The sequence below is a fragment of the Mobula birostris genome, chromosome 1 (genome assembly GCF_030028105.1).
Source record: "Mobula birostris isolate sMobBir1 chromosome 1, sMobBir1.hap1, whole genome shotgun sequence".
In the NCBI taxonomy this organism is placed as follows: Eukaryota; Metazoa; Chordata; class Chondrichthyes; order Myliobatiformes; family Myliobatidae; genus Mobula; species Mobula birostris.
Genome location: NC_092370.1, coordinates 4,393,699 through 4,406,412, shown reverse-complemented (window position 1 = coordinate 4,406,412; position 12,714 = coordinate 4,393,699). Strand labels below are relative to the sequence as shown.

The window sequence follows — 12,714 nt, the reverse complement described above, 5'->3', positions numbered from 1 at the left end:
GTTGGTTCAGTTCCCAGGGGGTGATACAGCCAGTCAGGATGCGCCCAGTGGTTCCCCGGTGGAAGGTCTTGAGGATTTCTTCAAGAAAGGACCCGGACTTCTGAGGTCAAGAGAGTGGAATGGCTTTTCCACTAAAAACTCACCTGCACAGTTTTCCTGTCATCATCTGATACAATGGACAACCACCAACAACTGTCCATTCTGAGTGGAGTTATTTTGTGACTTGAAAGTATTTCCTTCAGTCAAGTAAGCTTGAATTTTCTACTTTCTGAGAAGTTTGCATAGGTTCAACATGTCGCCAAAACTTTGGCGAACTGTAGAGTGTAGGATATTGTAGAGTATCCTGACTGGTGTTTCCATACCAGGTCATGACATAGCAAGGTGCAGGAATAGAACAAAAAATTGTGAATACAGCCCAGTCCATCACAGGCAAAGCCCTCCCCTCCCCACAAGGAGCACTGTCGCAAGAAAGCTGCATCCGTCTTCAAGGACTATCCATCCAGGCCATGCTGTCTTCTCACTACTGCCAGTCCCACACCACCAGGTTCAGGAGCAGTTATTATCCTTCAACCATCAGGCTCATGAACCAGCACAGATAACTTCACTCACCTCAACACTGAACTGATTCCACAACTTATGGACTCACTTTCGAGGACTGTTTAACTCATATTCTCAGTATTACTTATTATTTGTCCAACTTGTTTTCTTTTGCACATCAGTTGTTTGTTGGTCTTTGTATTGTTTTTCATAAATGCTATTGTCTCCTGTCTGTTACATAAGGTTTCACCGCTAATATAATGGCCTCTCAGTAATGTTTCACTGTTAATGTAATGGTTTCTCTGTAGCAGCAATGTTTGGGTTATGACGAGAGATAAATGGCAGTTTAGATCTCCTGGCCGTGTGAAATAAAGCCATTCTGACAGTTAGTACCTTTTCTGTAAAGTGATTGATGGTTACAGCAAATGGAAAGCAACAGTTGACCATGTTTTTAGAAATTAATGGTGAATATTGACAAGAACTTTAGCAACAATAATTTCACATTTTCTTGTGATGTTTTGGAGTGGCATGGTAGTGTAGCAGTTAGTCAGTCCTGCCACTGTCTGTATAAGGAGTTATAGAAACATAGAACATAGAAACATAGAAAATCTACAGCACAATACAGGCCCTTCGGCCCACAAAGCTGTGCTGAACATGTCCTTACCTTTGAAATTACCTTGGGTTACCCATAGCCCTCTATTTTTCTGAGCTCCAAGTACCTGTCCAGGAGTCTCTTAAAGGATCCTATTGTATCTGCCTCCACATTCATGATGTGGTTTGCAAAAGTTTGCTGTGTCCCACTTGACTACAATGGTGGGATAATTTTATACAGCAGAGGGATGACTTTTCCTTTTTTTAAAACAAAATCAAGAATTTTTGTATTTAGTATGCATGATCTTGGTTCTAAAGAGAAAAGTTGTTTCAAATTCTTATCTTGAATTCGTTGTTGAATTGCATGTGACATTATTGGTTGGTGATCTAACAGTGATCATTAATAAGACTTTTATGATGTGTTTTGCTGGGCATTTGATTTCTGTGCTATGTGGCTGCTATTTTGGTAATTTGTTTGGAGACATATTTGGGAACTACAAAGCGTGCCTTATCTGATGATGTCTATAATGCTAAAGTTGTCATGTTGTACAGGTGTCCCCTGCTTTTTGAACATTCGCTTTACGAAACCTCGCTGTTACGAAAGACCTGCATTAGTTACCTGTTTTTGCTAACAGAAGGTGTTTTCACTGTTACAAAAAAAGGCAGCGTGCGCCCCGAGCAGCCGTTTGCAAGATGAGTTCTAAGGTATCAGAAAAGCCTAAAAGAGCTCGTAAGGGTGTTACACTTACCGTAAAACTAGACATAATTAAGCGTTTCGATTGTGGTGAACGAAGTAAGGACAAAGTGAGTTTGGCTTGTGGAAGATGACGCAAATGATGTTGAAGAGGTTTTGGCATCCCAAGACCAAGAACTGATAGATGAAGAGCTGATGCAATTGGAAGAGGAAAGGATAACAATCGATAACAGCTCTATAAAGCTCTGGTTAGGCCGCACTTGGAGTACTGTGTCCAGTTCTGGTCGCCTCACTATAGGAAGGATGTGGAAGCATTGGAAAGGGTACAGAGGAGATTTACCAGGATGCTGTCTGGTTTAGAGAGTATGCATTATGATCAGAGATTAAGGGAGCTAGGGCTTTACTCTTTGGAGAGAAGGAGGATGAGAGGAGACATGATAGAGGTGTACAAGATAATAAGCGGAATAGATAGAGTGGATGGCCAGCACCTCTTCCCCAGGGCACCACTGCTCAATACAAGAGGACATGGCTTTAAGGTAAGGGGTGGGAAGTTCAAGGGGGATATTAGAGGAAGGTTTTTCACTCAGAGAGTGGTTGGTGCGTGGAATGCACTGCCTGAGTCAGTGGTGGAGGCAGATACACTCATGATGTTTAAGAGACTACTAGACAGGTATATGGAGGAATTTAAGATGAAGAGTTATATGGGAGGCAGGGTTTGAGGGTCAGCACAACTTTGTGGGCCGAAGGGCCTGTAATGTGCAGTACTATTCTATGTTCTATGTTCTAGCGAACGGACCAAAAGTGAAGTCATCCAGGAACTAAACGTGAAGCAACTGCATGAGATTTTTGCTGCAATGATTGCAGAAAAGTACGACTTTAATTTTGAAAGGGTACGTAGGTTTAGGGCATATTTGCAAGATGGTTTGAGTGCTTACAAAGAACTGTATGATAGAAAAATGCGCGAGGCTAATCAGTCAAGTATACTGTCATTTTTCAAGCCTTCCACATCAGCCACAACAGATGACGAACCTGGACCTTCGACATCAAGGCAGGCAGACATGGAAGAAGATGACCTTCCTGCCCTGATGGAAACAGATGACGATGAGATTAGACCTCAGTGTCACACCACCCCAACCTCCAGGCCACGGACCGATACATTGCTGCGGAGAATGCAGCGGTAGCCGGGACGCACCCAACACATCTTTAAGAAAAAAGCTGAAATAAACAAGCTAATTAACTAGGTGCCGCCCTGCATGACTTCAGGATTAAAGGACACCCATTTAGAACAGAGATGCAGAGAAATTCTTTTAGTCAGAGGGTGGTAAATCTGTGGAATTTATTGCCACGAGTGGCTGTGGAGGTCAAGTCATTGGATGTATTTAAGGCAGAGATCTATAGGTTCTTGATTAGCCAGGGCATCAAAGGGTATGGGGTAAAGACAGGAGTGGGGATCACTGGAAGAATTCGATCAGCCCATGATTGAATGGCAGGGCAGACTTGATGGGCTGAATGGCCTGCTTCTGCTCCTATATCTTATGGTCTTAAAATAGCAACAAAAAAGCAATCAGAAACACAGCGTGAACTACAGCGCCCGCTCTGCAAACTGCGATGATTATACCTTGCCGAAGACCCAAGGCCATCCTCTGGCAGCATCGAGAGAGAGTGTGTGTGTGTGTGTGTGTGTGTGTGTGTGTGTGTGAGAGAGAGAGAGACCAATTGAATGTTGGCACTTTCCTCCAGGAGCAGAGAGCAAGAGGAAGGGACTGGTCAAAAGCGGGCAGATGGCACTGAACACCCTCTTGCCTGCCGTTCTCATCGTCATTGATTTCAATCTTCCTCAGTGCTTAGATTGGTGAGAAATGGAGAAGGTACAGGAGCTGCACCACCAGTGATTACCCTTCAACCGTCAGGTTCTTGAACCAGAGGGGATAACTTCACTCACCCCAAAACTGAATTCCCACAAACATTCCCACAAATGTTCTCTATTTGTTCTCTATTGCTGATGTATTTATTATTTTTTCTTTTGTATTTGCACATTGGTTGTTTGTTCATCTTGTTGGGTGTGATCTTTCATTGATTCTATTGTTTCATGGATTTACTGTGTCTGCCCGCAAGAAAATGAATGTCAGGGTTGTATATGGTGACATATATGTCCTTTGATAATAAATTTACCTTGTACGTTGTACTCACTGTCCCCACCTCCTGTCTACACACGAGCCCATTCTCTCATGCTGAACCACAGAAGCGACAGTGCTGAAACCATACTGGTCTTGTAGAAGCTTGATTGTCAAACCTGTGAATGTTGAACTTGTCCTGGCAGTTCATTCAACACTCATCGCTCAGTGGAAAAAGTTCCCTTAAATATTTCACCTTTCACCCTTGACCCATGATCTAGTCCCACCCAATCTCAGTGGAAAAAGTTGCTTGCATTTCCTCTATCTATACCTATCGTAATTTTGTGAACCTCTATCAATTCTCCCCTCAGTCTACCGTGCTCCATGGAATAAAGTCCTAACCTATTCAACCTTTCCTTATAGCTCATGTCCTCAAGTCCTGGCAACATTGCAAAATTTCTACCACACTCTTTCAATCTCACTGATATCTTTCCTGTAGGTAGGTAACCAGAACTACAAACAATACTCCAAATGAGGCCTCTCAATGGTTCAGCATGGACTGGATGGGCCAAAGGGCCTGTCTCTGTGCTGTAGCTTTCTGTGACCAGCATCTTATACATCTTCAACATGACATCCCATCTCCTGTACTTAGTACACTGATTTGCTATAAATACTTGACCTTGCTTGATTTTGACTCTCTTTAATGTGTAGCATTTTGCCAATATTATCAATATGCAGCAAGAAGGTAATTACTTGAAAGCTTCTCCCTGTATAACACGACCATACCTGATTCCTTGTTTCTTGGATTTCTTTAAGGTGCAAGATGTTGTATCCCAGAAAACACTGGGTCTAATGAGGATACAGTTTTGGAGGCAACTAATTGAAGATGTCTATAGCAATAACCCTCCCCATCAACCTATTGCTATAGAGCTGTGGAAGGTAAATCAGTTTTTAATTGAATCTGTTCTTCATCGGCTTTTCAGTAAGTGTTTCTGTAGCTCTGGGTTTTTACAGAATGAGGTTTGCTAGCCCCATGTCCGACCCTCCTCCTTTCACAGCTAAGGTTGGGACAGTCCACGGTGGAGTTGTCATTGAAATACTGTGATTTTAAAATACAAGATGTGTCTTTCAAAATTTTGCTTATAAATCTCATCAGGCCCCTGAACCAGTGTGGATAATTTCATTCACCTCAACAATGAACTACAACAACGTATGCATTCACTGTCAAGGGCTCCACAACTTGTATTTTCAGTATTATTTATTTATTTTTTTCATTTGCACTATTTATCTTTTCACACTGGTTGCTTGTAGGTCTTTGTTTATGTATACTGTATATTTTTTAATAAATTCTGTTGTATTTCTTTATTTTCCTGTAAGTGCCTGCAAGAAAATGAATCTCTGGGTAATGAATTTGCTTTGAACTTATTTTTTCTTATTTGGGGTCAAATATGGCTGGCATTTTTTGCACATGGTCAAAAATTGGAAGGTTTTTATTTTTAATGTGTTTTAAGGAAAAATGTTAAGATTATGATAGAAATTAAGAATATTTTATAAAAGTTATTTTGAATCTATTTCAATTATTCCATGTCTCTGATTATCAGAGTTATTTAAATGCAGTTAGACTATAAGACAGAGAGGAAACAGGCTATTTGGCCCATCAAATCACTGCCATTTCATCATTTATTACCTCTCTCAACCCCATTCTCCTGCCCTGTCCCCATAACCTTTGTCACCTTTACAAATCAAGAACGTATTGACCTCTGCTTTAAATAGTATGGTAATCTCCAGCATAAATCCTCACTGTATTTGCATGCTACCAATTTGAATATTTAATATTTCAGTTTCCTTTTGCCACATGACCACTTTTTTAGTGACATCAATAAATTGCATTCAGTCCCATGACGTTCAATTTTTGCTAATAATGTTTGCTAAAATTCTGCTAAATGTCTTCTGAAAGATGGATTCTAGTTTTTGCAATTCAGAATTGGAAAAAACTCACTTGGTTCACTTGTGTCCTTTGAGGAAGGAGATCTGTCTCTTTGCTTCCCTGGTCTGGCTCAAATTGACTCCAGATCCACCAAGTGTGTTATCTCCAATCCTCCTCCTCGGTTCAGGGATGATAAAAGGTGGGCAGTATATTAGATTAGATTATGAGAACACTCAGTCCCCTTTTATTGTCATTTAGAAATGCATACCTTGTTTCTCCGGAGTGATATCACTAAAAAAAACAGGACAAACCAAAGACTAACACTGACAGAACCACTGTCATTGACAGCATATCTGAGTGCTGTACACAAGTAAAAGACTCTTGTAATTCGTGAGTAAACTATTATTTCAATGTGACACACTTAGTGTGGATTTAGTTGATAACGCAACAAAAATATAGCAGAATTTTTCTCGTATTAATGTTTTGCAGTGGCTGACGTTTACAGAAGTGAAATATTCATCGAGTTACGATGGTTTGCGAATAGTCAAAATGCTAAAAGGCATTCAGCTCTATTGCTAATGAAAAAGAAATAATTCTGCTTCTGCTCTTTTATAATATAATCTGTTTTTGGCATTTCTAGGCAGTAAGAAAACACAAGCTGACCAAGCGATGGTTTCTAAGAATTATCGATGAACGGGTAAGTTTTCTTATTTAATTATCTTGCAGCCAGGTAACCCCAACGTTCTGATAGTGAACAGTTAAAGATCATGAGTTCTTTAACTGACCACCCCCCCCCCCCCCCCCCACAACCACCACTACTTTATAGTTTCCTCTCAGGGTCATCTTATGTACAGACACTCCTGTGTCCAGCATCACTTAATGGATATGCAATCAATCTTATGAATATGAGCAATCTTGCTACCTTATGTATTTATATTTATTATGTTATTATTTTGGTTTTGTGCTGTATTGGTTCTGGAATAACAATTATTTTGTTCTCCTTTACATTTGTGTATTTGAAATGACATTAAACATTCTTGAAAGGTGTCCCTTTCTTAACATTCGTACTTTGTCCCAGATCTGCTCTGCCACCAGATGGAGTACCTCAGTCTTTCCAATCTAGTGAGGAGAGGCATTAAGACCCAGCTGACACCAAACACATCTATTTTAACCAGTTATGGAACGGTGCATGTTTAAAGCATTTTACTGATAGTGTGGCTAGGAAATTTTCAGTTTATTGGTTTTATTATGTACAATAACAGATGCTGGAAGGTGAAATTTCAAATTTGGCTAAGGGTGTAAAATTTTTTCTCGTTAATATTGAGAGGGAAATAGTAGACTACAGAAACAGACGCATCTAATAAAATTGACAGAAAAATGAAAATTAGATATCATACACATTTTTAGCTCTGCTTGCCTCTTTTTAGTTCTGCTTATAGAAATGATGTACAAGCTTTAGAGAGGGTGCAGAGGAAATTTACCAGGATGCTGTCTGGATTAGAGAGCACGTCTTATGAAAATAGGTTGAGTGAGCTAGGGCTTTTCTCTCTGGAGTGAAGGGGAATGAGGGGTAACTTGATAGAGGTGTTCAAGATGATAAGAAAACATTTAATTATGCACATGGTTATGTGGGAAGGAAGGGGTAGATTGATCTTGGAGTAGGTCATTGTTTTCATAGAGATCAAATCAGATCTAAAGAATGTTCAGGAATAAAAAATCTGCGTGTGTGTAAAGCTTTGAGTAGTAAAGCACAAGGGAACTTGGATTGTATAAATTTTGTGTAACAGACTACAAAAGTCTGAAACTTTATAAAACAGTGATCAGATCTCAGCTGGAGCATCAGAATAAAATGTTGGTTCCTAAACTTCAGAGAAAACGTGAAGGTTCTAGACTGGTGTGCAGAAGATGTTTAATGGAATGGTACCATGGATGGCTGGTGGCGTCGTGGCAGCAGCGCTGGACTGCGGGGCAGAGGTTCCGAAGTTCAAACCCAGCCGGCTCCCCCCGGTACGCTTTCCATCCGTGCGGGGTTACGAGCTGGTGATCTCTTTGGGGATAAAAAACCTCACCCAGCGGAAGGCAATGGCAAATCACTGCTGTAACTTGCCTCGTACGCGAATTCCAACTACGTCAGAACGGCGTGGGAGGAAGTCATCCGCTACCCGGAAAAATTCCGATGCGACCTACGTTATTATTACCATGGATGAGAGGTTCATTTGCAATGCTAGACTGTGGATGCATTCGTTGTTCAAAGTAAATTCATTATCAAAGTACATATATCTCACCCTGAGATTCATTTTCTTGTGGGCATACTCAATAAATCCATGACAGAATAAAACCGTAATAGAATCAATGAAACACCGTACCATCTTTGACGTTCGACCACTGTGCAAAAGACAAAAAAATGCAAATACGAAAAAGAAATAATAATAACAAATAAATAAGCAATTATTGAGAACATGAGTGTGGCCTCGGTTGTAATGAGGACTCGGCCTCAAGCAGGCCTGCCTGCTGCTGCAGTCCAGGTGAGACGACTCTGGAGGTATAGCAGCATGGAGTCTCTGCTCGGTTAGGAGCTGGCCTCTCCCATTACTGCTGCCCTCCAGTGTTCGACCAGTGCAATGGCAGGCTGGATTGCTGGGAGCTGTACCATTAATCTCCCTTGTCCATTCGTCCCCCCCATCCCTCCCCACTGATCTCCCTCCTGGCACTTATCCGTGTAAGCGGAACAAGTGCTACACATGCCCTTACACTTCCTCCCTTACCACCATTCAGAGCCCCAAACAGTCCTTCCAGGTGAGGCAACACTTCACCTGTGAGTCGGCTGGGGTGATATACTGCATCCGGTGCTCCCGATGTGGCCTTTTATATGTAATGTTCAGTTATATTGGCTCGTGTATGTCTAGGGGAAATCCAGCCCAGCACCCGCCTCAACACTCCCCACAGGGTCGGTTGCCGCCCGAATCAATCACAAACATCAATCATCAGCCAGCACACCCAGTGAATTTTAACAAATACACTTTATAGATATTACTAATTCTATGACATTAATATATATTTGATACAGAGAGGAAAGTAATGAAAAAAAGGCGCCAACACTTACCAAAGTCCAAGTTCTTTGCGCTCAAATTTGGAGCTCATTTCGACTTCAGACGACCACCCGAATTCCGTCGATTCACGGCTCGGGACCACCCTGAGTGATCGACCGGAGCCTTTCCACGCGTCCGCAGTCTTCCTCGTCTCTCCTCCAACTCCCCGCCAGAACTCAGTCCACAGTCATATCATACAGCAAGGTATCCGAAAACGAAACGATACGTAACCACCCATTGGCTAATAGAACCCTGTTATCTCATTTTAAAGTAAAACAAACTGTTAGCGCAAACTCTCTTCAGCGTTAAAGCACAACAAAGCCGCATTCCACAGATTAACATAACAAAGTCGCCATTTTAAATGTAACAAAAGAAAGACCCTGTACATATATATTGGCGAGACCCGATGCAGACTGGGAGACCGCTTTGCTGAACACCTACGCTCTGTCCGCCAGAGAAAGCAGGATCTCCCAGTGGCTACACATTTTAATTCCATATCCCATTCCCATTCTGACATGTCTATCCACGGCCTCCTCTACTGTAAAGATGAAGCCACACTCAGGTTGCAGGAACAACACCTTATATTCCGTCTGGGTAGCCTCCAACCTGATGGCATGAACATTGACTTCTCTAACTTCCGCTAATGCCCCACCTCCCCCTCGTACCCCATCTGTTACTTATTTTTATACACATATTCTTTCTCTCACTCTCCTTTTTCTCCCTCTGAATATACCCCTTGCCCATCCTCTGGGTTCCCCCCCCCCCCGTCTTTCTTCCCGGACCTCCTGTCCCATGATCCTCTGGTGTCCCTTTTGCCTATCACCTATCCAGCTCTTGGCTCCATCCGTCCCCCTCCTGTCTTCTCCTATCATTTTGGATCTCCCCCTCCCCCTCCAACTTTCAAATCCCTTACTCACTCTTCCTTCAGTTAGTCCTGACGAAGGGTCTCGGCCTGAAACGTCGACTGCACCTCTTCCTAGAGATGCTGCCTGGCCTGCTGCGTTCACCAGCAACTTTGATGTGTGTTCCATTAATTTGCATGCTGCTTATGGACTTAGACTGTACATGTTTTTGCATAAAGGTGTGTGTGCATTTTTTCTCTCTCACTATTTTGAATGTATGTTATGCCCCTAGGCCTCAGAGGAATGCAGTCTTGTTTGACTGTATCCATGTATGGTCTGAATGAGAATTAAACTTAATTTGATTTGAGACTGAGTTCTTGAAAGTGAGTCCTTGAATTGTGGGTACAGTTCAGTGATGGAGCAAGTGAAGTTGAGTGAAATTATCCCTTTGGTTCAAGAGCCTGATGTTTAAGGGGTAATAACGGTTCCTGAATGTTGTGTGGCTATAGAATTGTTCTTTTAACTTAACAGTGGACATTGAGGCCATTGTTAAGAGACAAAGCACTACAACACATCAGCCCAACCAGTCGAAGCTGATCTGATCTGATGTCTGGCCTAGTCCCATCTACCTGCACCAAGACCTTAACCTTCCATGCCCCGCCCCCATCCATGTATCTATCCCAATATCTCTTAAACACTCCAATTGAACCCTTGTTCACCTCTTCCACCAGCACCTTGTTCCACACTCGCAACACCTTCTGAGTGGAAACGTTCTGTTTTCACAGTTTTCCTATTTCAACTACAAGTTTCCCCCGCCATCCGAAGGTAGAGCTTTCCTATGAAACAGTTCGTAAGCCAAAATGTCGTAAAGCGAAGAAGCAATTACCATTATTTATATGGGAAAATTTTGTGAGCGTTCGCAGACCCAAAAATAACCTACCAAATCATGCCAAACAACACATAAAACCTAAAATAACAGTAACATATAGTAAAAGCAGGAATGATGTGATAAATACACAGCCTATATAAAGTAGGAATACTTTTCCACAATCATTACTGCACTGTTCTCCGTAGCAAAAATCTCACGCAAGCGCCATTGGCAAAAAACACGGCGCAAGCGCTCTCCAGTAACCTTTAAGCTCTGAAGCTGCCAAATCTACCAAATAACACGTAAAAATACACAGCCGATATAAAGTAGAAATAATATATGTACAGTGTAGTATCACTTACCGGAATTGGGACAGCACCGAGCACACTGATGATGGTGTGTTAGGCTAGCGGTCCCCACCCTCCGGGCCACCAACCAATACCAATCCGCGAAGCATGCAGGGATGCAGCGGTAGCCGGGAGGCACACAGCACATCTTTAAGAAAAAAGCCGAAGCAAATATGCTAATTAATTAGGTGCCGCCTGGCACGTAATTGTCGGCCAGATCGGTGCAGATTTCCGATTGCGTCGTCTCTGATCTGGGCCGACAGTTACGTGTCGGGCAGCACCTAATTAATTGGCATGTTTGTTTCGGCTTTTTTCTTAAAGATGTGCTGTGTGCCTCCTGGCTACCGCTGCATTCTCCGCGATTCATTATCTGTCCATGGCCTGGGGGTTGGGGTTGTGGGACACTGGGGTGTCATCTCGTCGTCTGTTTCCATTAGGGCAGGCAGGTCATCTTCTTCTATCTCTGCCCGCCTTGATGTCGAAGGTCCAGGTTCGTCGTCTGCTGTGGCTGATGTGGAAGGCTTGCTTGACTGAGGAGCCTCGCGCATTTTTCTGTCACACAGTTCTTTGTAAGGACTCAAACCATCTTGCAAATATCCCCTAAACCTAAGTACCCTTTCAAAATTAAAGTCGTACTTTATCATTGCAGCGAAAATCTCATGCAGTTGCTTCACGTTCATTTCGCTACTGCATTTGGTTTCGATTGTTATCCTTTTTTCTTCCAATTGCATCAGCTCTTCATCTATCAGATCTTGGTCATGAGATGCCAAAACCTCTTCAACATCATCTTCGTCAGCTTCCACAAGCCAAACTCACTCTGTCCTTGCTTCGTTCACCACGATCGAAACGCTTAATTATGTCTAGTTTTACGCTAAGTGTAACACCCTTACGAGCTCTTTTAGGCTTTTCCGATACCATAGAACTCATCTTGCAAACGGCTGCTCACAGGCACGTGTTTAAGCAATGCCAGCTAGAATGCAGTTCCGAATCCGGGGAGAGCGGCTGCTCGGGGCACGCGCTGCTTTTTGTCGCGCGCTCCTTTTTTTTCGTAACAGTGAAAACACCTTCTGAAAGCGAAAACAGGATACTAATGTAGGTCTTTCGTAACAGTGAGGTTTCGTAAAGCGAGTGTTCGAAAAGCAGGGGACATCTGTACATTGTCTTTTCTTGGCAATCTGTTTACTGTGACTATTACTAAAATAAAAGAATAAGATGAAATTTGTATGTACTAAGAATGATGTGGAAGTACAATTGATTCTGGTTAATTGGGCCACATCAGGATCAGTACATTTTGGCTCAAGAGGCTGCCCCAATTAGCTAAAATTTCATGGAAGTAGTTAAAAAGTATAAAAAAAGACAAACTACCATTTAATTGAGTAACAAGTTACATATTTAAATGAAATACAGAACAATTTAGAATATTACCAATACCCCTGCAGTAGTATAAAACGGCGCACCAAGTAGTTATTGATGGAGGAATTAATCCAAAGTACACTGCCTTGTTCTTTTGATTGACTGCAAATGAACAAAATCAGCACAGGCACCTGGTGTAGAAAGTGGACTGACTTGATACAATGCTTTCAACGCTTGAGTCCTTCAAATCTTCATTTTCATTGCACATTCAAGATGATTGTCGATTCCTTCAAATTCTTCGTAGTTTTTAACTTGAAGTATGATATCATTTCATTTTCACTCCCAACCATTT

At 42.1% G+C, this 12,714-nt stretch overlaps 1 protein-coding gene across 2 annotated transcripts in view; it reads left to right on the top strand.

Moving 5' to 3' along the window:
* ndufaf6 (NADH:ubiquinone oxidoreductase complex assembly factor 6) overlaps positions 1–12,714 on the top strand; it is a 46,427-nt gene that overhangs the window by 2,168 nt on the left and 31,545 nt on the right. For both annotated transcript variants that reach the window (XM_072251721.1, XM_072251719.1), the window contains exons 3-4: positions 4,753–4,875; positions 6,504–6,560. In XM_072251721.1, the coding sequence (XP_072107822.1) occupies positions 4,789–4,875; positions 6,504–6,560 (144 nt within the window). In that variant the 5' untranslated portion in view covers positions 4,753–4,788. The remainder of the gene's footprint in view (positions 1–4,752; positions 4,876–6,503; positions 6,561–12,714) is intronic.